Raw genomic sequence first — 23,678 nt, forward strand, 5'->3', positions numbered from 1 at the left:
AAAACAAACCAGGCCTTTCACCATTTTGTTATTCAAAGTGCAAGATTCACCATTAGGAAACTCTTCTCTTGGAATTGTTCAGAATTGACCTGGAATTCAACACATGCACCACAACTATAAACATTACGAAAAAATATTTTAAAACAAATCAAACCCTTTAGTATTTTATCAGCCTGTATTTTATAGATATTCAAAACTAAAAATTTGTATTTATTACTGAACAAACATATGCAAATGAACTAACACGTTACTCTAAATTCTTACTATGCAAACAAACATGTTGTATATATTGTTTCATAACGAAAGGATAACACATGATATTATTAGTTATACGGTTTGATAAAGTGTTTAACTGAACAATGGTTTCATTAAAAAATTGTCACACTTAAGATGAGTAAAACTATTCTACAAACTCATAGAGGCATTAGGCATATATGAACGTGGTACATTAACACTATTATATGGGGGAATTAAGTTTGGTTATGTATATTTCCCAGTAATTAATTGAAATTGCTATATCACACGTTTTTTTTGTGTGAAAAACTAATCAATTGATATTGTTGATGTGGCAAGATTTTACAATAGTAGATTTTTTGCTGATGTGGCAAGATAGCTTGAGGAGCCTCAATGGCTCTTTTTTACTGAGTAATAATTAAAATATAGATAGATAACGAACGCGGGGTTGAGCATATATTATATTTTCATCGTATTATCCACGGACCCAATTTGGGCCATAAATAAGCGGCCTTTTGTAAACCCAACTGACGTGGATCCTCATAGGATGGGCATCGTGTCATCGAGTGTGACACAATAAATTCATCCAAAAAGTTGGAGGAGACTTTTTTTTTCGGTCACAAAAATAAAATAAAAATAAAATGTCAAGTAGAGAGAGAGAGAGAGAGAGAGAGGGGCAAGTGGTGGTGTGGGTCTCTCTCTCATTCCATTTCTAAACCAACTAAATCTACTACGTACCTACACATTGAATTGATGGGTAAATATGGTAGTTGCATTTTTGCTAGAAACATTTGGGCATATCTATATTAATTATTGTCTGTAGCATCCCTTATGTATTATCCAAACAAATTTTCCAATTGGAAAGAAATGAGAAGGAATGAGAGAGGTCAGAGTCTAAGAAAAGTTGTAATTTAGAATTTTGTGGGGTGAAAACTAAGAAAAGTGTACCAATATAGGGACCGCTGGGGGTGAATAAAAAGAGAGAAGGAGTGGAGACGCAATTTGGGAAGAGATAGGAAAGGAAGACACGTCAACAAATGTGTCCTATGGAGGTTCCGTGCCATTTGCGAAGCTCTCAGATTTAGAGCGATCCGTGCGAGAAGAGAAGGAAGTGAGATAGAGAGAGAGAGAGAGAGAGAGAGAGAGAGAGAGAGTGAGACGCGGCTCTGTTGTTCTTTCTAGTTCCAAGAAGAAGAGAGAAAGAGCAAATCGATCACTGCCACGCTGAAGAAGAAGAGTCTCTCCGTCTCCGTCCTCCTCCGTCTAAGAAACATGGCATCCTTAGGCGCCATGATCTCTCTCAGTCCCTCCTCCTCGTTTCTGGTATTCTTATTATTATTTTACATCTTTCTTTCTTTCTCCATCCCATGTCTCCTCCTTCTGTAAAAATGTATGCTTTGGTTTCTCAGAACAAGAGTACGGGTGTTCCTGGATGTTCAACCCACCTCTCTCTGCGCCAGCCTAGACTTGTAACCGCTCCTGCTTCTTCTTCTTCCTTCAGAGTGTTTTCCTCTCTCGGATCTAACCGGGATCCCCACGGCAGCGTTTTGATTGAGACCTCTGCCACTCCTCTCGATACCTCCGCCGCTGACGTTGTTCCCAAATCCACCGTCTCTGGTGGAGTTCAGGATGTCTACGGCGAGGATGCTGCCACCGAGGACATGCCCATCACTCCTTGGTCTCTCTCTGTCGCCAGGTACCCTTCTTTAATTGTTCCTTTCTTCTAGTCCTTTATATTAGCTAGGCTGGTCACTAAATATATATATATGGATGTGATTCTGGTGCAGTGGGTATACGTTGTTGCGTGATCCCCATCACAACAAGGGCCTTGCCTTTAGCCACAGGGAGCGTGACGCTCACTATCTACGCGGTCTCCTCCCCCCCACTGTTATCTCCCAAGATCTTCAGGTTTCCCTTCCCTTCTTGTTAGAGTCAGGGTTTCACATACATACATATAGCTGGATTTTTGAATCCTTTTTACTGCAATGCTTGTTAACAGGTTAAAAAAATGATGCATACTATTCGTCAGTATCAAGTTCCCTTGCAGAGGTATATGTGTATGATGGATCTCCAGGTAAACTTAACCAACTTGGATGGAAGTTTTTAGCTATCTGAACAACACCAAATATGCCTTCGTTACACAACTTTCTTTCACAATGCATTCTTTCTTTCTTTCTTTCTTTCTTTCAGGAGACCAACGAGAGGCTGTTTTACAAGCTTCTCATTGATCACGTCGAGGAGTTGCTACCTGTTGTCTATACTCCAACGGTTGGGGAAGCCTGCCAGAAGTATGGTAGCATTTTCCTGCGTCCACAGGGCCTTTTTATCAGCTTGAAAGAAAAGTGAGTCTCTCCATAGGGAAATCAACGACCACTTTCATCATTCTTGTGCTCTTTACTATATAACTGAGGATTCCATTTCCTATAATTTTAGAGGTAAGATTCATGAAGTGCTGAGGAACTGGCCTGAGAAGAACATCCAGGTCATTGTTGTCACTGATGGGGAGCGCATTTTAGGGTTAGGAGATCTTGGATGTCAGGCAAGTTGTTTGAAACTTTTCTGCTCTCATGACAGCGGTGAGTCTGGGTATATCCTCTTACTAATTTTGCACATTACATGCCATCATTAATGTCTTCAGGGAATGGGAATACCAGTTGGCAAACTTTCTCTATATACAGCCCTTGGAGGTGTTCGGCCATCTGCCGTAAGTATAGTTTTATGCAGCTTTATTGCATTAGACCACATTCGCTCATCTCTCCCTTTCTCTATATATATATATATATTGGTTGCCAGTGTCTTCCCGTAACAATCGATGTTGGGACAAACAATGAAAAGCTACTGAACGATGAATTCTACATAGGGCTCCGCCAAAGGAGAGCTACAGGAGAGGTAATTGGCACCTTGCACCTTTCAGTAAAACACTCCTGTGGAAGTTATGATGAACCTGAACCCTTAACCCTCTTCTTTGTATAGGAATACTCTGAACTTATGGATGAATTCATGACAGCAGTCAAGCAGAACTATGGGGAGAAAGTCGTTATTCAGGTTAGCTTGACACATGGATAAGTGTACTCCACCAATATGAATCTGCTGTTTAGATCTGAGAAGTTTCCTATCTATATATTTTGTAATTAGACGGTTTTCTTTTGATATTTTGCAGTTTGAAGACTTTGCGAACCATAATGCTTTTGACCTGTTAGCTAAGTATGGTACAACACATCTTGTTTTCAATGACGATATTCAGGTTTGTCCTGATTTAGTTGTAATACAGGAGGTAGTTTCGGCTTGAAGTACATATTTACCAAGCAGTGAAACTGTAATTTCACATATAGGGCACGGCATCAGTTGTGCTTGCGGGACTTATTGCTGCTCTTAGATTTGTGGGTGGATCCTTGTCAAACCATAGATTCCTCTTCCTAGGTGCTGGAGAGGTAAGGGTTCTCTCAGTGAAATCCATTCCGTCAATATTTTTATTTATTTCCTTGATGGGGATGAGATAATCTGCAGGGTTGTTACATGGTTTTACTTCCCCATTTTTTGTGATGCAGGCTGGCACTGGAATTGCTGAACTAATTGCTCTTGAGATATCAAAGAAGGTAAGCTGTACGCTTGTTTTCATTTGTTATATTAAGCTATTTCTTATATGAAGCTATTACTACTTATATGAAGTATTTGTTTGTGGCTGTAGTCCCATATTCCATTAGAAGAGGCTCGGAAGAATATTTGGCTCGTTGATTCGAAGGTAATTTATGAGATGTGGATTGTCTTTCTTTTGCATGTACAATTCTAAGTACACATTTTTATATTTACGTAGGGATTGATTGTCAGTTCCCGGAAAGAATCCATTCAACATTTCAAAAAGCCCTGGGCTCATGACCATGAGCCGATAAGGCACCTTGTTGATGCCGTCAAGGTGTGTTGGTTGTTGTTCTGCTGCAGAAGAGGCCTTTAAGTCTCAGTGTTAAACCTGAACCCTTTTCTATTATATCCAGGCAATCAAGCCGACAGTTCTGATTGGAACATCGGGAGTAGGTCAAACATTCACTCAAGAAGTGGTGGAAACCATGGCAGAGCTAAATGAGGTATACTTTTTCCGCATAAACGTGCATGAAAAATAAAGAAGCATTTTTGTTTAGGAGTGCATGGTCCTGACCATAAAAGTCAAAATTTTGGTGCATACAGAAACCCATCATTCTTTCTCTTTCAAACCCAACTTCTCAGTCAGAATGTACGGCGGAAGAGGCCTATACGTGGAGTCAGGTAAACAAGTTACGATTGTTGATTTCTGATGATCAGATAGAAGTGAAGTATTGCCGGTGGGTTACAAAGTCAATTTTTGATTTTACAGGGACGGGCGATCTTTGCAAGTGGAAGCCCATTTGCGCCAGTAGAGTATGAGGGAAAGACGTTTGTGCCTGGACAGGTTGTGACCAGAGCTATAGAATAGGATTTCGAAAACTGATTTAAGAGAGTTGATTCTGACGTTTATGTGGACAGGCGAACAATGCATATATTTTCCCTGGGTTTGGACTGGGGCTAATAATGTCAGGGACTATCCGCGTCCATGATGACATGCTTTTGGCTGCATCAGAAGCTTTGGCTGAGCAATTGACGGAGGAGCACTATGAGAAGGGGATGATATACCCTCCCTTCAGGAATATCAGAAAAATATCAGCTCGTATTGCAGCTAAGGTGGCTGCCAAGGCCTATGAACTGGGTAAGTGGTTGTGTTGCTAGATGTAATGTGTGAATCGCACTATTAATGCAATGTAATGTGAATTACTTCATTACATTTCCTTATATACAAATATACAGGATTGGCGACGAGGTTGCCTCAGCCCAAGGAGCTGGAGCAGTGTGCTGAGAGTAGCATGTACAGCCCTTCATATCGAAGCTACCGCTGAAGATCTGTCAGTTGCCATTTCTCACAATGACTCTAATAGCTATTTCTGTCCTCTCCTATTCTTTCACCTTCCTCTTTTCATGAGATTTTTCGTTTCTTTTTGTTTGTTTTGTTTGTCAGCATTTAAAAATTTGTGTTGTAAGCACTGTTTCCCTAGTTTGTGTCCTGTTGTTTCTTTCAAAGTCGATAATAAATCTTATGAACGAACATTGGCTATCGTTCGTACTCTTGTATGTTGGTAGATAGAAGAGTGTCTGACAAAGACTGTGATTTGTTAACCAGAGCAGGAGGAGACATAGCGCAGCAAGAAACAGTTCGCTTAACGCGAATCATTTCTCTGTAGCTATCTTTGTTTCCATGCTCAGTTTCCAAGTCATGACACTTCTGCAACAGTTGATGAGGGTCTGAAAACTGTGATGCATACCTGTAGACTGCACGAGCTAGATCCATTTCTCCCATGTTTTTCTCCTATAGTAATATACTTGTTAGATTATCTCCCAAAACAAAATACCGACACGAATACAACATACAAGCAGTGCCTGGCTGGTGGGCTGAGTTTTGCTATGAAAATATCGAGGTGCCTCGTATGATTATTAGCAAAATCAGTGGCTGAATGAAGTGTAGGTTATTGGCCTTGAGGTTGAACTTCTAGATTCTTTGAACAACTCAATTCCATTTGGTACCATTTCAATTCCTTCATCAAAATTTTAAGACAAATTAAACGACAGAAAGATATATTTGCTGATGGAGATGAAACACATACCACTGACAAGTCTCTTACCGGATGAATATTAGAGCCTCGGATCTTTGGCTAGGGGAATAAGACCCATCCAATGAGAAAGAATTTCATCTTTAATAACAAATGTGTTTGTTTACTATAAACACTTTTTTCAGTAGGCATTTATTTTAAGAAACTAAAGGAAGCGGCAATAAAGGAAAGATGTCAGTAAAACATTTTTTAAAACAATTTTTATCAACAAGTCTCAAAACATCATAGGACAAATAATAAACAGTAAGCATCTCTTACACAAATTAGTAAATGAGCCGTGCTTTCTTAACTGGAGAGCTGAATAATGGGGAAAGAGTATCAGACAGAGACCTGGCCTTCTTAACCGGAGGGATGAATTGGGATAGAAGAGTGTCTGACAGAGACTGTGATTTGTTAACCAGAGCTGGAGGAGACAGAGCGCAGCAAGAAACAGCTCGCTTAATGCGAAGCATTTCTCTGTAGCTATCTTCGTTTCCATGCTCACTTTCCAAGTCATGCCACTTCTGCCACACTTGAGGGTCTGCAAACTGTGATGCATACCTGTAGACTGCACGAGCTCGATCGATTTCTCCCATGCTTTTCTCCAGCTCTGCAAATCTGATGCACATCATCTTCACATCATTCTCTGGAAGCCCGGATGATGATTCTATGGCTTCTTGAAATATCTCCCTAGTTTTTGGAATACCAAACCTCTCTGCTGCACTAGCTATGTATATCTCATACAAATCAAGCTTCTTCTCATCCGCAACTTTTCTTGTAGCTTCTTTGTAAACTCCCATGGCCCTCTTCGCCAGACCATAATCTTCTTCAAATTTTGCATACTCTAGGTACAGTTGAGCAGCATCAGATGAACTTACCATTGTAACAGCATTCTCAAACAACTCTCTCACCCGCTCCACCTTTGTCTTACCATGTCGCTTTACAAACTTTTTGAGATACGTTACCCATATGTCTTTCACATGAGGATACTTAAACATCTTCACACCTCTTTCATACACCTTGAACGCCTCTTCAAAGTAGTTTTTTCCTTCAAGAAGCTGAGCATAGTTCAATATAATCTGAGGTGTGGCTATTTTTAATTCCAGTATCCTCTCGTACACTGATCTCGTGGATTCCAGTGTCCCTACACTTTCTTCTAAATCAACGTAAAGTGACCACAGCCTCAGGGACTTATGTAGCTTTAGCTGGACTGGTTCTGGTTCGTTCCCACTGGCAGCCACTTTGCTTCTGACTTCTACCGATGGTACAGCTGTAGCACGCCTCATCAGCTCTAAAGCTCCTTTGAAATTCTTATGCCTCAGCTCCATCTCTGCCCACTCACACCACACACATGCCAAATGATCCACGGTTTTGTAGTTAACTTGGACTGCCTTGTCAAAAACCACTCTTGCATTAACCAAATCTTTGTGGGATTCATACAACTTCGCAAAATCAACCCACAACGTGTGAGGAGACTTGCCAATTACTTTCATAGGATCCACAGTGCTCACAGCTTCCGTGTAAGTCATTATCTGCTTCTCTACGTCTCCCTCAAACAACTTGACTCTACGATGCCATTGTTTAACGTTGTGTGGGTTCTGCCTCAAGAGAACACTATTTGCAAGTGCCGGTCTTCTGTTCATCAGTTCCTCCAAACGAGCTAATCTCAGATCAACATCATTACCATCGTTCAACCAATACCCACGCAAGAGTTTCCTCTGCATCTCTTCTAAAGACAGAGAAGTATTAACACGGACATCTTCCTCCTCCTCCTCCTCCTCTACCTCGGTTTCATCTTCTTCTTCCATCCTATTGGCAACACAGCTCTCCTCAAACTTCGAGTAAGCGTCAAATATAACACTAAAGTCCCTCACTGTGACCACTTTCATCATCCCTTCCTCGTATATATCCCGAGCCTTCTCAAACAGATTCTTTCTAATGTAGTACTCCGCAAGGTAAGTCCAGAGCATCCCTACTTCATCAGTGAACTTTGCAATGCCTCCCCTGATGATAGCCTCCACGTCAAGACCAGAAACGTCATTAGCATGGTTAACAACAACCTCAAGCAGATCCTTCCAAAGACTGTAAACGCTCTTGCCTTTACTAGACTGAAATTGAAACTCGCCGTTCAACACAGAGGCTAAACACTCTGCAGACTCTTGCCATCGACCAAACTTGATGAGAAAGTCAATAAAATCCTCAATGTAACTAGGATCATACCTAAGATACCTTCTATAAACCCTAACCGAAGTCTCCACAGGAACACCTTCCAGACTCGCAAATCCGAGATAAGATTCCCAGATTCTACCATGTTGTGTAACGGGAAGAGCAGAGAGAGCCCGATCGAAAGTTTTACGCGTCTTAGTAATCAATCTTTGAGAGATTAGGGTTTGAAGATACAAGAGCCAGATCTTAGGCATGTTATGCATCGTAACCAAAAGCTCTTTCGAAAGTATTGTTCAAGATTTCGTACTGTGGATGAGTAACACACTTATCGCTAACGAGATTGAGACGTTGGCGGAGATACGCGTACCAAAGCTTGTAGCTACCGGGAAGAGATTTAAGAGCTCTCTCGTAGATCACGACTCGTTCTTTGAAAGGGGACTCGGATTTGGAAATCAGATATCTCCACCATGGTTTTAGGGTTTTGGGGTTTCGTAGTATAGTTTCCTCGTGTAAGAGGTCTTCGTCAGAAGAAGAGAACACCATTATCGCAAAATCTCAAAAACCTAAAATCGAATAACGAAAACACACACAGAGAAGTTGAGAGAGAAATAGATATGTGACACGGTGATATATATATAGAGAAATAGACTAATCAAAATCAATATCGGTAATTTTCCTAATTAGATAATTATTTCATTTTTTTTGACACAATTTTCCTTTTGCCTAATATTATCGATTGGGAATATATATTATCTCAATGTAATTCATTCTATAAATTATTATTTTAACGCATCATTTATTATATACTTCCACTCTAAAAATTAATAAAAAAATCTAAATTTTTTAATGCCATTAATCTTAAATATAATTAAAAGAAAAAATAATCCTCTTTTAAATGAAAATCATGCCTTTGAATAATAATTAAAAAACCTCTAAGAAAAAGAAATCATAGATAAATAAAAAAAATTAACATAACGAGATGATTAGAATAAAAGAAGTCTCGATAATCAAAAAAACTTTATAATTATTTTGGACGTTTTTCCTTTCTCGTTGCTCTTTTGTTCTGTAAAGTTATATTATTCTTACCATTTTATTTATAACAATGCTAAGGGCATGTTTATAGGGAGATCAGTTTAGGGTTTTCTTAGAGTATAAATATTGTGAAAATAATGTAAGATCAGTAGTTAAGAACTTTTGTTAAAAAGTTAGTTATTGGGAGAACATGTTTAAGATCTTAATATTTAATAATATAATATTCTTATAGAAATTTAAGAATGTTTAATAAATACATAGATTAATGTTTAATAAAAATTTTAAGAATGTTTAATACTATTTAATAATATAATGTAAATTAATATTCTTAAACATATTACAATTATAAAAATTTATAAAATAACATTTTAATTGCAAACTTATAAAACTTTTACTAAAATTCAAAATACAATGCCATATTTTTATGAAACAAAAAAAAACATTGTAAATAAAATAAAATAAAAACAATCAAACATATTACTTAATTAATTAAACAAGACAAACATTTTATTTAATTAATACATAGATTAATGTCCAAATTTATTCCATATATTCTCAACCAATCCAAGAGAGACACGTCACACAAGATCAGGCCTAAGAACAGTTCTAGAATAAGATCAATGAGCCTGATCTTAAGTCCACTATTCAATTATTTTCATTTTTAAAGGGCCTAAGAACACCCCATCTGATATACCTATAAACATGGCCTAATATCTATTCTTATGATCCTTTAATATCTATCCAAAAAAAATGTTTGTACAATCACAGAGAAGGGCAACTTGATCTTTAAGTATGAATAGAAACGAGTATGACACACAACTTGTAGAAGATCACAAGACTTTGCTCACATCATGCAAAGGTTACAAAGCCAATTCCTTCTTATTAGAAACATTTCATTAGTAAATAAAGCTAGATTTATTCTTCCAATTTAGAACTCAATACAAGCGTGTGCTGTGACACTAAGCATATCCGGATGAGTCATGGCCAGATCGATTAACCAACAGGTCATATATCATGTTCAAGCAAACCAGAACATTTGAACTTCTCTTGCATCAACCCATCGATTCGAGCTGCCATCTCTTGAGTCAGGTAGTTTTGCCAATCTCCGACCTTTCCCTTTCTAAAATACGCGCTATTCGGATATACAACCCGAGGGATGTCGTCTCTGATCTTCTCCCCTTCATTGACTTCAAGATTCTTCAACGTCTCGAAACTGCAAACATTCACAACTTTCTCAACAACACCTTTCTTCTCTTCCTCAGCTGTGAATCCATAGCCCATAAACTGAGCCAATCTCTTCACATACGGCAATGGATCAGCTCTCATCGTCTCATACTTGAGGAACAAAATATGATCTGGATTCTCTTGGTAAGCTTTCCAATACATCAAGACATGATCTAGATAAGGACCGTACCCAGAGAAACCTCGACAGAACATATCAAAACACTCCTCGAGACTATGTAGAGGGCCTCTGTCTGACTTTTTCTTTTGGAAAAATGTCCACATGGAGATGAACGTGTCCTTTGGGTCTCTCCTGATGTAAACCATTTTACATCCCGATTTCGCAACAGAGTCGGGTAATGACCCGTGCGGCATATGAGTTGAAAACAGAGTGTTTCCTTTGTCTTTGAGAGCATTAACTTGAGGGAAAAAAGCGAATTCGATCTCAATGAAAGGAACAAGCTCATGAGGGTTACATTTTAGGAGAGGGTTCGAGGAATCGTCGAAGCGAGATCGGTTGGCGATGGCGAAGGTTAGAGCTTTGAGCCAAGTGGAACCTGTCTTTGGGTAGCTACAGACGAGGATGTCAATGGGTCGCGCTTGGAAGAACTCTTGCGCGTGAAGGCAACCTGCTAGGAGAGGTTGTATGATCCAGTGGCCACCGTACTCGATCAGTGGAGCTTTCGGAAACCAGCCTTTCGCGTGAGGAAACGTAGCGATTAGGTCTTGGTAACGTTTCTGATTCTTGTCGAACTCTGTTGACTCTGTCTTCGTCTCGTCGTGGTTGCTCGCTAGGTTCATCCCTGATTCCATTGGAGATAGAGAAACAGGATTTGAGGAACTGGTGTTGTGTTATCTGGAATATGGAGTTGTTCTATTGGTAAGAAAAGAGAACTATAGATGATTACAAAACAATGAGTCAATGACATAGATTTCTATTATTAATACTAGTATTATACTATCTATTTCATTATCAGTTTTTTTTTTTTTGCCTACGTACGTGGATCAAAACACAGCTTCGCATGAAATAAAAACTAATCATGTGTTCTCAATGATCTATTCGTACTATTACTTTCATTCCATGTGGAGATGTTCTTAGTTTCGGGACCTCTGTACCAAAAACCCATGCATTCATTACATGGTATGGTACCCAAAATTTTTATTTATTTAATGGGCTAGGAAAGGCCGTAAACTCCTAATATATGTGTGGTTCTGCTTCTTCACAAGTTGTACGAACTTATATTGATATTTTGTATATGATAATAGATTGAACATTAAGTAAGACATGAAAGAAAAACATGAGGCGTAGAGATATTCAGGCCAGAGTCTCAGAAGGACATGTGTTTGTCTATATTTGTAGTTTATGAGTTCTCTATATCTTTCGCGTTTTTCACATGATTGATTTTATGTCATTATGGTAACAATGTGTGAATTGTTATGTAATTTAGCTAGAGCTTGCAAATTGATGCAGCATATCTAGGATAATTATTTGTTATTTATCGTTTATTTATATTTTTGTCTAATGCTTATTCTATTTTGGAGTTTATTTTCCTACTAAAAACCGATTATGAATGTCATGATTATGGCAAGATCTGCCCTTTCATAGTGAAAGGTCTATTTGTGGAGAGAAAAGAGTGACCATGGTATCGACAGAGATATATATATATGGTTTATATATAGATTGACCTAGTAACTAACACAATCATCACTCTACAGCTGGCCATCTTATCATTGTTAATGTCACCTAATGATTCCAGAGAGGTTCAAAATTAAAACGACTGAGGGGAGCTTCGTGAAACTATCCCTTTTTGGCCATTTGTAAAGTAGCACACACATTATTACCATTGTGAAGATGATGAATTGCACGGTTGGCATTGGGTTTCAGGCCTTCAGGTTTTGACTGTGTTGGCTTCTTTTGTGTCTAAGTCTGTATTAAAACAACAGCAGTAGTCAGAAATATCTTTCCCATGCGATCGATTAAGTGAAAAAAAAAAAATTGTAGATTGACCATGTGCCATGCAAGTAATATTCTTCATTTGTGTCCTTGGTATTAATTTCTAAGATGTCCCTCTAGAATTGACTGTGTCTTCATTTGTATTCTTAATATTACTTTGCATGGAACATAATTGGTCAGTCCCCAATTTCTTACTTTTTCTTTTTGAATGAGAATGATTCAGCCTCATGTTCATAGCATCTGCGAGGTTACAGCTGGGAAAAGCGAATATATAAAAAAGAAGAGCTCAGACAGAAGGCCATATCTAATCTGATAAATCAGAAGAATGCGAAGGACCCAACCTTCGTGAAGCCAATTTCTTCACAGCTCAATTGCATCAGCTGGGTTTCGAACCCGCGGGTTTGTACAGTAGCAGAGAGATATGCTACCACTTGACCACTAGTGTTGCGTGATTAGTTGATCATGTTTTCTTTATTTATTACCCGAAATTTAATATTCCAGACTTTATATATAAGTTTAACAAATGGAGAGTGAATAAAACGGTGTGGATTTATTAAGCGTTTTTTGATGTTTTCAGTTTCAGCTATGCATTTTGTATACAATCTGTTGTGGTTGTGGTCTTTTAACTCGTAACCTGTAAAGACAAAAAAATCAATAAACTTTAGTGTTTGATGAAACCAAAAGGTACGTAGAAATACCAACACACGTTTGATTGGTGCCTGGTTAAGTACTACATTCATTCATACTATTGCAGTCCTGTTCTAGACAAACAAATATCTCTATTTTAATAGAGAGACCTTAACATGTAAACAAAATAAATGTTCAGTCTTCGTAGTTGCCTTGCGCATACTTGTTCTTGGGAGTGCCTCCTGGTTATAACATAAGCCTCTGCTACAAAAAAAAAAAGATTGTATTTAGTCATCTTCTTGATAGAATTGAATGCCAAAACGATTTATAAAATCGAACTATAACGAAAACAGACAATCAAAAGCAAACGAATTTGAATCCCTCACCTGAAACCGAAAAGCAAGCTGTTGTTGGGCATGATGCTCCGGTTTAGGTTGAACTTCTCCCTGGATTATACGCCAAACTCTAATGTCTTATATTTATACGCAAACGAGCCGAGAAAGAACGAAAACATCAAACCGACGTAGGATTTAAAGTGGGATTATTATAAGTTCAGTAACCGGTTGTAAACCAAACTTAACCGAAAAAGATTTCCAAATTCGTTCAGCTTAGGAAGGCTATTGATATCCAAATTGAACCACAAACTATATAATAAATAAATAATGTCATGAGTTGTATTTTTTGGTAATATTAATACTAATAAGGAAGGAGAAACATGAGATAGACAGACAACTCAAAAATTGAATTATAAAACCACCCGGAAACTCAAAGTTCTTTGAGTACAGTTTCACATTTAGCTTCCAATATCTTCACAGCTTCAGTGAAGAGAACGTCTGGAGGAAGTGATCCGGTGGACTCAATGTTAACTGAGAGAAAGAAACAAAGATAATAAGAACTCAGTTACCGTTTCTTTCATATCATGAATCGGACAGCTAAAGGAATGGTTTTTTTTCTTTCTCTTCTTACATATAAAATGATTCTCGACACTGCCTAGATCCACAAGTTCTATCAAATCATCGTCTCTTATGAATCCCTTACCCATCGTGCACTTACGTGGCTGTGCTACAATTGCCCTTTTCTTACCTGTATTCAACAAGTCAGTATGAAATCATAAAAAATTTACAAATTCCAAGTTCTATAATAGGTTTCATCAGATTTTGGTGTTAACAAGTGAGAAGAATTGAAGGGAACTTGGGAAGGTTTATTAAACTTCACCTTTGCCCATGTCTTCAATGTCGAAAACATTTGGGCAGATTTTTACAAGTCGTTCAGCAAGCTCATCCTCAACTTCCCCAAGTAGACACACCTAAGATAGTATAAATATAAGCATTTTACATAAAAAAAAGATTAGGATGAGGCAAAAATAAAGGAAAGAGCTATATTTCCCCACAAAGTATGATAGATTTAGGTATAAACTTCTCACCTTCGGATGCATTCTATACCAAGCTGTCGCTACAGGGGACCACTTTGCATGTGTTTTACCAATGCCCTTAACCGCATGAGCTTCGAGCTCGATTTCCTAGACAAAAGAGATACATGTGGTTTCATCTCTCATTGCAAGTATAGTCTGCTTAGGTGTTATAGAAAGAGAAGGTATAGAAACACTACCTGACCAGGGGCAAGCTTTGCTATTAAGATATCAAGGTCGCTCGGAGTGATAGGATTATTAGCAAATTCCGGTAAGGAATCTTGGCTGCAACTAAATGAAGTGTAAGTTTTTGGCTTTGAGGTTGAACCTCCAGATTCTCTCAATAGCTCACTTCCATGTGGTAACCATTTCAAATCGCTGGTTAAAACTACAAGAAATATAGAATGACATCTTTCAAGAGAGATTGAGCAGATAATAAAACAAGGAATGAATCTTCTGATGCTAAACTAAAGAACAGATAGTACCTTTCTCACGTGGTTTATTTTTCGGACATTTCACATGGAGTTTGAACACAATGGTGTTCTTTTCATTCGGCTCATCGTTTACTATCGAACAGAGATAAAGAATCAAGCTAACGAGAAAAAATATTTGCTCATGGAGATGGATCACACGCCTTTGAATATATTCTTACCGGATAAATATTCAAAGAGCCTTGGATCAGCAGCAATTGGAATAAGACCCATCCTGTGAGCAAGAACCTCATCTATAATAACCGATGTGTTGTTTGCTATTAGTACTTTTTCAATAGCCATTGTAGGAAGCTGCAGTAAAGAAAGAAACACTTCAAGCCACAAAAAATTACAACAATCAGGGATTGGTCAGAGGTTGTGTGAGTGAAGAGTGTACAGACCTCAGCTATAAGGATCCTTCGGAATGCATTGGCAAAAGCTGCATCGATACCAATCATATCAAACTCCATATCTCTCTCTGTGAGACTAATCACATCAACTTTGAAATTCTCATAGAAGTTTCCTAGTTTGACACTGTCTCCCATACAAGGAACATAGCTGGCATTCGCAGTCTACAGAAAACACAAAGACACAAGATAAAGGACTTGAAATTTCAAAGCCACGCAGTAATCTTGTAATACTCGTAAGACCAAACTCACAAATTCACAGCTTTTCACAGGAAAAGATGAAATTTTTACAATGAAGCGATAAAACTCTTAAGACCAAACTCACAAAGTCACGGCTTTTAAGAGGAAAAAGATGAAAATTTACTGTAAACCAGATATGACCATTGAGAAAAGCTACAAACTTTATATAACTAGAAGAGCTCACAACCAACGTTAAAGAGCATAAGAGACTTGTTAATTTTGATCCAGAGAAGAGTTCGTTCTTACAAGAGGATTGCTATTAGAGACGACGCGAGTTTGTTGCAGATGGGGAGGAAGTCCGTTAGGGACGTCGGGGAGATTGTTAATGTTAAAATTCTTGGCGAATCGCTTTTCTTCTTTAGTCACCATCCTTGTTCCGTGTTTAGGTCTACAGCAGAAGAACTAGGGTTTATCAGCTTTCGAATTGAGACAGAGAAGTTTAAGGGTTTAACAAAGGAGACTACAGGGAATGAGAAAAGCTGTAGTTTTTGGGTTAAAAGAGGGAAGTTGAAGGAAGAAGCTTTTCATTACCTGTGGCTGAGAGATTGAGCGATTATGGGAGAGAGAGAGAGAGAGAGAGTAGGCGGCGGCGAGGAGATGACAACAAACGGCGAAGGGTTTTGAAAAAGCCGCCGTTTTTATTACAATCCCCTTCTTTGGTTTGGTTCGGATGTTGGAAAAACTCATACCAAACAATTTAATTTTAGAAAAAAAATTCATTAAAACACACCAATCCCATTATTTAACTATTTTCACCAAATTAAAAAAAAAAATACATGTATTAATTTTTAAAATTTTTGTCATGACCTCTTCTAAATTTGTCTTTTTGGGTAAGAGAATTTTTTAAGAGGCATAATTAGGGAGTGTATTAAATCTAGCATTTTAACTGATTTGTGTAAATTTTTAAATCTTACATTATTCAATCATGGATTTTAAAAAGTCAAATGAATTTTAGTGTATCGAACTAATGATTTTAAAATATACTTTAAAAACCACAGTTATCGAAAACATTTTAGATGTATTAACTTTTAATTTTTTTAAAGGATTTGAGAGCATTTCCTTAGTTAGAAATTCAAATTTCATGGTTTTAGATTATAATTTTAAAATATTTTTCAATAAATCATATCAATTTCTCTATAATCATCAAAATTATATAAAAATTCGTTAAAATTCAAATAATATAAAATACACACTCTGTCCCATTTTATAAGATTTTTTTTTTGACTAAAAGCACAAATATTAAGAAATAATAAATACTTTATCTTTTATAAAAGTTTAACCAATACAAAAAAATTCTGCATAATTTTAAAAATCAGAAACTATTAAATTAAAAAAAAAAATTGTCCATAAAAATTCTATATTTTGGAACAGAGTACTAGATTCAATACATTTCCCTTTTTTAGCAAAGAAAAAAACACCTATCAATTTGTTGAATTTGATAGCGTTAAAGTGTAAATTTAGTCAAGCTTCTTTAATTAAAGGTAACTTTAATATCATAGCATCAATGACTCACAACCAAATACTAACTACAACAGTTACAGTAACATGACCGAAGAGCATCCGTCTCATAATCTTTGCTTTGCATCAATCAGCTTTCTTGTTTGAACAAAGATAATTAGTAATATTACTGACATTCTGCTAATAGAAGGAATAGCTCTTCATCGGTTATGGCTCCCATTTCCATTGCTCTTTCCAACACACTTAACCCTCCACCATCCTCTATTGATGGACGAGCACCTCTGTCAAATTAAAAGAAGAGAGACAGGTATTATTAAAGTAAAAATGTTCCTAATGAGGTGAGAAAACAGGTATTTGGTTAGTGTGTTACCTTCTCAGTAAAACTTTTGCAAATGTATTGTTCCCTGATGCGATGCAATGGTGTAACGGAGTTCTTCCGTGATAATCTCTCATGTTTATGTCAGCCCCGAACTGCAACAACAGTTCAAGCAAGATCGGGTCACCGCTTTGACATGCCACATGCAATAACGAGCAGCCTTGAAGACAGTTTCTTGCTTCGTTCGAATCCTTGATTCTCTGACATGCATTTGGATCGTGCCTTTTCTTTACTTCATCTGGTGCATCAACATGGTGGTGGTGATACGCATCAATGTCAGTTATATCATCGAACTTGGTATTGATGATATTCGCATCTGCTGTAACAATGAGTCGGTAGATGTCTCTTATGTTCTTGCTTTGAACCGCTTCCCATATTCTACTTGAGGCAGTAGAGTTTGCTTCCTTTTCATCTTTGACAACCATCGCTTTCTCCAGGTACTAGTTAGACATAAACATAATCAGGTTTAGTATAATAAGCCTGTTATATTTAAAAGTGCTTATTTGGATGTTGCACCAAGTAATATGAATCTGAGGTCTATGTATGTGGAAACTTTGAGCTAAATCTCATACCTTTCTGTGAATGTATTTCTCCTTCAGAGTAAAAGAATCTTCTACAGATGGTTTCGGAATCGATGCAAGTGTATCTGTTGATCCCTTTTCACTGTAAATATACAACAGAAGATAGAAAAGTAAACAAGCATATGTTTTGACACGCTTGTAAAAGAGGAACAAATGATTTTGATTCAAGAAATGTCTTCTTTACTTCAAATTTACAAACAATCTAGTTTTCCTTGAGATTTAGTACCTGTCACCGTCAAGGTGAAGTAGCTCCTCCCATACCGAATTACAGTATGCATTGCCTAACTTCCGAAATAAGTCCAAGATTGTAGGTTCCCATACTTTCACATCCAATGTCAGCGATCTCACCTGCATACATTCTTTCACATTAGCTTAAACATATAAGCACCCAGGAAAAAAAAGCTGATGACTCATACACAAATGTTTACTTCAGCAAGAAATATCAACACTTCAGACTATCATATTGAGCACTGCAAATTCTGGTTGATGCAAAGATAGCTAGCACATAGTTTGCTATACAAACTTAACTTAGCTCATACGATCTCAAAGACAATGAAAAGAAGCGACATAACATCGTACCAAAAGAAGCAAATTACCTTGGATATATGAACGCCAAGATTCCTGTGAACACCAGAGCATTCAATGCACATCAAAACTCCAAGATTCAATGATGCCCAATCGGGGTCAGGTGCATTGCATTCTGCACATTTGTTATTTCCAGGGATTCCTCTAAGTATTGTAAAAACGTCATCCCCCATATTTAGTCTTTGATCATAATGTTGTTTTTGATCCAGGGTGAGTTCGTCATTAGCAGGACCAGAACTAGTATAGTTTTTGTCCAAGTATCTTCCTGGTGTCTGCAGATAATAGAATAAGTATTAGCACGAAATCTTATTTTAGATTTAAAATTAAAAGAGAGTCTGAAACTCATATTGTGTAAACCTGTTGCAGAAAATGAGAATTCAGACGTGTTGCTATAGCTGCTGTGATCTTATTGACCCACTCCATCCTATCAGCTCCATTTTCAGCCTGATAGCATAGAGAAACAAGTTGTGTTAGCCTCCTGAAGCTGTATATGTTGCGAGCCGTCAAGTATCTATATATCTTAATACATTCAGTACCTGTAATGTGTAAGTCTTTTGAGGAGAAATAATTCTAAAGCAGAGTCGAAGATCTGTGTCCTCTGCGTCCAATTTTATCAGTGATGTGCGGAGATCAATCATATTGCAATCTAGGCTTCCCTGTGAAGCTGATCGGTTGTGTCTAGAACGAAATCTCCCAAAGACACCGCTGTTATGCTCACCTAAACCACTGTAGTAATGCTGAGATCCCTATAAAGAGAAGAGGATGATAAGAAAGATAAAAACTGAGTAAGTGTAACTTAAAATGGAGAAACACAGGTGAGACAGACTTGTTTAACAGACACAAATATAATAAACATGGTCAAATCATGAGAAAGAACTTATAGATCTCTCTCATGGAAACGAGGCAGTATAAAGCAGCTTGGCACACATACCGCTGATTTATTACCGGTGTTTCTGTAATAGTATAGGGATCCATGATTGTCAAGTACAAAGAACCTTCTTTTCCAATCAGCTCTCAAACTAGCTGATCGCTTTAATAGATACCCCTGCTTAATTACCTGCATTAGTACAGAAGAGAAAACACACAACACATTAGCCTGTATGAGAACTGAAGCAGTGATGAGCATGAATCATCACCAATTAAGTCATCATATATCTCAATGTCTGCATAGTTGCATTACAGAATAAAATCTTATAAGTTCTAACAGAATGCCCAACTCAGAAACTGACACTATTGCTTTAACTTTATAATTAAGTATCCGTATCAGAGCTGGATTCATTGTGTCAGTTAGAAAACAGCAGTAGAGCAAGCAAGATCCTGTCAACAAATTTGGCCAAATCCCCAAACAGGGAACGTTACGTCTTTGGACAAACTATAGCTTGCACTTGACTACTACATGAGGGAGTTAGAGACCCTTACTTCCTTGTCCGCTGTTGAAATTGGATTTGCTTCTACGTTTTTACGCGGGACAGCTCTATAAACATGGTTTCCATCAACGTCGGAGGGATCTGCTTTAGCAGAGGCCTGTTGGCTGTCCAATTCAGATTGAGTCCTGAATTCTTGAATGCGTCTTGCAAATCGATCTTGTTCAATCTTAGACTGTTCTTTTGATTGTTGTGCATATGTCAATACCTGTAAGAAGAAAAATAGCAAGTAGCTCTTTAATGATCAAACACTTTCTCGTTATTGTCACTATTGGAAGCAAGTTGACATAAAGGTTGTACCTGATGGATATAAGGCTCCAATTGACTCAAGAGATCATACCCCTGGAGCACAAAGAGACCACATAAGGAATACATCGTGACACAGATGTTGCCCTTACTTGGTCACACTTGGTGACATCTCTAAATGCAAAAATAAGAAGAAACCTACAAGCTTAAAATATCTCAAATGGGAATCCATAATTGCACTTATAGATTCCAAGAACTCGTACTTCTTTTTCGCTTCAATCGTCATCAATGAGTTTACCTGCATTCCTTAAACCAAAGAGAACACCATTTAGACGCAGAAAGGTCAAAATACAATAGTGGTAGTAGTGGCTTCTGTTCTTAGACTTAGCATACTAGATTGAAACGGCTTTTCTCAAATGCTGACTTCGAGTTCTCCAGATCCTGTAGATATGACACAACAAGTTCATTAGAATCCCAAATATATAGTATATATACAGTTTACGCATGCATAAATACAGACAAGGACATGTATACACATTACAATGTGAGATTTTTCTTGAATATTATATATATGAATTACAGTGCCAATACCTCTTCCAACTCAGCAACAATGTCTCCTCTGGTATTCTTCTTTAGCGACACAAACTTTTCACGTGCCTTCAAATGAATAAGAAAATTCATTTCATAGCTTTAGATAAAAAAAACATGCACAACATTATATCTTTAATAGGTTAAGCATAACTACGCTCCTTGTTTACCTGATCATAAGAATGGACAGATTTATCGAAACGACGTCGAGACTCCTGAAAAGGTAGAGAATAAAGTAAATCATTGGCAAACTATAGCTTGAGTTTTTGATAACAGATATCATAGATCAATAGAGGGAGGAATATACTTTTCTTCTAAAATGATTCATTCACATCAAGAAAGGGAAAATAAGAAAACGTTAATTTAATAAAACTTGTCAACAGATGGATTCAGAAGATCAGTTTATTGATCAATATCGAGTCTATAATACTTGACAATCACATTTTACACTTCACAGTACATAAAAAGTAGAAAACAATAAAAAATTGAGGCACAGAAAAGGTTACCTTTGCTTCTTGTATATCAACAGTCATAAAATCTGTCAGCCTCTCAAGTAATACATGCTCCACCTACAAAACACACAAGATTTCTACAAATGATGCAGTGAAGGGAAACAGCTTTGAAGCAATTAACTAATTTGTGGATTTAAACATTTTATCAATCTGCTCTATAAGATTTTACATCTCTCATCTTTCTTGATACATGTATTTTAGACTATAAAATAAGTCTCTACCAAACATTTGAATGTCACAAGACTATTATGCCCTACAAATTTTTTAGCGACCAAACAAAGATATAGCTTCCAATAATGAGAGATCATTCGGTTCTGACTGATATGTATATTTACAAGATGCGATGAGAGTTACCTGTGAGCGAAGAAACTCCTTATAAGAGGAGATCTCCCGAAGTGTATTTATGAATTTAGATATGACTGGACCTGGTTCCATCCAAAAGTATAACAAACGAAACAGAATCAGAAACAAGAACTTTTCTTGGATCTTCCATGTTTAGCCAAACCATATCATAAGAAAAAAGTGTAAAAGTAGAACTCATTGACTTAGAGATCGTACATGATATTATCCAAAAAGCTAAACGAAATCAAAGGGACAAGGAGAACATGGTAATGAGTAATGATATAATGATTCAAGGCAAGAAGAGAGATCTTATTTCTAATACATACCTTTGTTACAATTAACTTTAACTAACGGCTTTAAGCCTTTGAGTTATGGGACTCTATAAAAGCTATGTATGCATCTTAATTATGCATTCCACTACTACTGTCTATATCAATTGTAACCCAGACATCTAACAAAGCCTACTTAACTAAATAGTAAAAACCACGGGTCAATTCAAAAATTCAGCATATTAATGGATGAGAAGCCCAAAAGGAGAAACCTCAAAACCACCACTAGTAGCATAGATTAGTCCTTTATAAATGGTAAGCTAAAGGAATGCATCATAGTTTTTTATATCAACCAAACAGCCCACAATCTCCTCGGCAGAGAATGTATCATAGCTCATAGTACCTACACTAAGTAATCAAACTAACACGAGGGACCAAATAAATTGAAGGCGAATCCACAACCTCCAATTGAAACACTGACAGGATCATCATGTCCTGCACCAAACTCTTCCAGAGAATCTGCAAAGGCACTGACTCCAGTAGATGCCTCTCCCAACGCTCCCCTATGACACACACACAAAAAAAAAAATGTAATTCTTATCAAGTTCCAATACTCTTCCTAGGAACATAGATTCATCAGCCAAAGTGGAATTGTAACAAAACAAAAAGTACACATCAAACTTTAATGTAAACCAGTATGAAACATAGAGTAAATCAAGAAAAGACAATTGAAGATAAGGAAACGACAAGGAGACAGGGTGGGAACAAGAATGCTGGTCACTGATGAGTCCCATATAGTAAAAGTTACTGAACACATAACACTTACATTTTCCAGAAAATGGTACGAAGGTGTAAAAATGATTAACCCGTGAATGGTCAAACAGTTCAAAGAGATAGACTAAATAAAAAAAAGACAAAGCTTTTATATAGCAGAGAAAGATGATAAAAGACATTACGACAAAAACGGAAACAACCAAAAAAAGAAAGAAAGAGGTAGGTAGAGTTAAATCTTACATGAACTTCTTAACACCTTTGTACAACTTCTGACAACGATCTTTAAGCTCATCAGTTGTCCCTTCCAAGGAGTAAACCTAATAGTAATAATCCATATTATATAACCACCAAAGAACAGAACACACATAGAAAAAGAAAGATCAAATCTCAAAACTTTATTTCCAAAAAAAAAAAAAAACTAGAATACATCTCCCAAATGGGACAACAAAAAGAGAACCTGTTTTTGAAACATTGGGGAATCCTCAAGATTGATAAAACCCGCCATTGTAAAGACAAGAAAACGCAAAGAAAGCTTCAGATCAAAGTGTAAGAATCGAGAGTCAACAAGACAAGAAAAGTGAACCCTTGATTGCTGCTATCTTCTTCGATTCGAATTGGATCGAGACTCTAGAGAGATTCATAGGCGTTGTTTCCCCAGCTGTGTTTATTGATGTTGTTTTTGATTTTGCTGCTTTCGGAAGAGACAGAAAAATCTGTAGAACTAATTTTGTTTTTAATTTACAAATAGACCCCTCATTTTCTTATTCATTATAGAAACGGGACAAAATAATATCAGATGCCAAAATCATCCTCATGTATATTGCAAAACCAATTATGTCTTTGATCACTTTATTCCAGTAATCGTAGAAACCTAATGCATATTGCAAAATCATCCTAATGCATTCTTAGTCTAGAAGTTTTATATATGGTTGCACCAAAATAAACAAAAACTACAAAACTCCATCAGTAAAGATAAACAAGAAGACGTTTGCGCTGTATTCATTACATGTACATTCTTAATAATCAGGATATATGCGCCATGATCAACAAAGGTTAGCTTTTCAAAGTTCGATCTTTAGACAATCCCCAACTGAATCACAGTCTTTATATTTT

The 23,678-nt window shown here is 37.1% G+C and overlaps 3 protein-coding genes and 2 pseudogenes across 6 annotated transcripts; 1 reads left to right on the forward strand and 4 right to left on the reverse strand.

The window, feature by feature from the left end:
• The first annotated feature begins 849 nt into the window (after window positions 1-849).
• On the forward strand, window positions 850-5,355 carry LOC104714412 (NADP-dependent malic enzyme 4, chloroplastic). The gene is made up of 19 exons (XM_010431766.3): window positions 850-1,557; window positions 1,644-1,930; window positions 2,022-2,142; window positions 2,234-2,308; window positions 2,425-2,576; window positions 2,668-2,773; window positions 2,873-2,938; window positions 3,028-3,123; window positions 3,208-3,279; window positions 3,395-3,478; window positions 3,567-3,665; window positions 3,783-3,830; window positions 3,923-3,976; window positions 4,049-4,147; window positions 4,227-4,316; window positions 4,417-4,494; window positions 4,583-4,657; window positions 4,732-4,951; window positions 5,050-5,355. The coding sequence occupies exons 1-19, from the start codon at window positions 1,507-1,509 to the stop codon at window positions 5,136-5,138; spliced, it is 1,962 nt and encodes a 653-aa protein (XP_010430068.1). The 5' UTR covers window positions 850-1,506; the 3' UTR covers window positions 5,139-5,355.
• Window positions 5,356-6,086: 731 nt separating this feature from the next.
• LOC104716004 (uncharacterized) lies at window positions 6,087-8,624 on the reverse strand (annotated as a pseudogene). The gene has a single exon (XR_015565844.1). The product of XR_015565844.1 is annotated as an uncharacterized LOC104716004 (transcript).
• Window positions 8,625-9,853: 1,229 nt separating this feature from the next.
• Window positions 9,854-11,390, reverse strand: LOC109126540 (cytosolic sulfotransferase 18 pseudogene; annotated as a pseudogene). Its single transcript, XR_015565082.1, has one exon. The product of XR_015565082.1 is annotated as a cytosolic sulfotransferase 18 pseudogene (transcript).
• A 2,115-nt stretch (window positions 11,391-13,505) lies between these two features.
• LOC104714414 (uncharacterized) lies at window positions 13,506-16,115 on the reverse strand. Its single transcript, XM_010431769.3, has 10 exons — window positions 15,942-16,115; window positions 15,657-15,798; window positions 15,165-15,335; window positions 14,946-15,075; window positions 14,779-14,859; window positions 14,494-14,681; window positions 14,309-14,404; window positions 14,101-14,191; window positions 13,852-13,968; window positions 13,506-13,751 (listed from the first exon to the last, which is right to left on the reverse strand). Exons 2-10 carry the CDS (start codon window positions 15,777-15,779, stop codon window positions 13,651-13,653), a joined length of 1,098 nt encoding a protein of 365 aa, XP_010430071.1. The 5' UTR covers window positions 15,780-15,798; window positions 15,942-16,115; the 3' UTR covers window positions 13,506-13,650.
• A 751-nt stretch (window positions 16,116-16,866) lies between these two features.
• LOC104714415 (ADP-ribosylation factor GTPase-activating protein AGD2) lies at window positions 16,867-23,280 on the reverse strand. Of its 2 annotated transcripts, none has more exons than XM_010431770.3 (19): window positions 23,023-23,280; window positions 22,806-22,882; window positions 22,254-22,354; window positions 21,535-21,605; window positions 21,175-21,237; window positions 20,839-20,883; window positions 20,672-20,737; window positions 20,474-20,521; window positions 20,283-20,378; window positions 20,135-20,176; window positions 19,830-20,042; window positions 19,342-19,467; window positions 18,947-19,156; window positions 18,768-18,854; window positions 18,422-18,682; window positions 18,052-18,173; window positions 17,817-17,907; window positions 17,239-17,684; window positions 16,867-17,149 (listed from the first exon to the last, which is right to left on the reverse strand). In XM_010431770.3, the coding sequence occupies exons 1-19, from the start codon at window positions 23,068-23,070 to the stop codon at window positions 17,035-17,037; spliced, it is 2,328 nt and encodes a 775-aa protein (XP_010430072.1). In that variant the 5' UTR covers window positions 23,071-23,280; the 3' UTR covers window positions 16,867-17,034. The 2 variants fall into 2 exon arrangements, with proteins under 2 accessions (XP_010430072.1, XP_019085196.1); XM_019229651.2 differs by having other exon boundaries at window positions 20,283-20,386; window positions 23,023-23,270.
• Between the last annotated feature and the right edge of the window lie 398 nt (window positions 23,281-23,678).

The sequence above is a fragment of the Camelina sativa genome, chromosome 9, assembly GCF_030686135.1.
Source record: "Camelina sativa cultivar CO46 ecotype springtype chromosome 9, ASM3068613v1".
NCBI classification, from domain to species: domain Eukaryota; kingdom Viridiplantae; phylum Streptophyta; class Magnoliopsida; order Brassicales; family Brassicaceae; genus Camelina; species Camelina sativa.

Excerpts from the sequence above, each read along its gene's own strand:
- LOC104714414 (XM_010431769.3), bottom strand. The coding sequence starts at position 15,779 with ATGGTGACTAAAGAAGAAAAGCGATTCGCCAAGAATTTTAACATTAAC. Across the intron at positions 15,336-15,656 it reads TCTCTAATAGCAATCCTCTT|ACTGCGAATGCCAGCTATGT; the intron begins GTAAGAACGAAC and ends TGTTTTCTGTAG. Across the intron at positions 14,682-14,778 it reads AAATAAACCACGTGAGAAAG|TTTTAACCAGCGATTTGAAA; the intron begins GTACTATCTGTT and ends TATTTCTTGTAG.
- LOC104714412 (XM_010431766.3), top strand. The coding sequence starts at position 1,507 with ATGGCATCCTTAGGCGCCATGATCTCTCTCAGTCCCTCCTCCTCGTTT. Across the intron at positions 1,931-2,021 it reads TGGTCTCTCTCTGTCGCCAG|TGGGTATACGTTGTTGCGTG; the intron begins GTACCCTTCTTT and ends ATTCTGGTGCAG. Across the intron at positions 2,577-2,667 it reads TTTATCAGCTTGAAAGAAAA|AGGTAAGATTCATGAAGTGC; the intron begins GTGAGTCTCTCC and ends CTATAATTTTAG.
- LOC104714415 (XM_010431770.3), bottom strand. The coding sequence starts at position 23,070 with ATGGCGGGTTTTATCAATCTTGAGGATTCCCCAATGTTTCAAAAACAG. Across the intron at positions 20,738-20,838 it reads CTGTCCATTCTTATGATCAG|GCACGTGAAAAGTTTGTGTC; the intron begins GTAAACAAGGAG and ends ATTCATTTGAAG. Across the intron at positions 17,685-17,816 it reads AGAAATACATTCACAGAAAG|TACCTGGAGAAAGCGATGGT; the intron begins GTATGAGATTTA and ends ATGTCTAACTAG.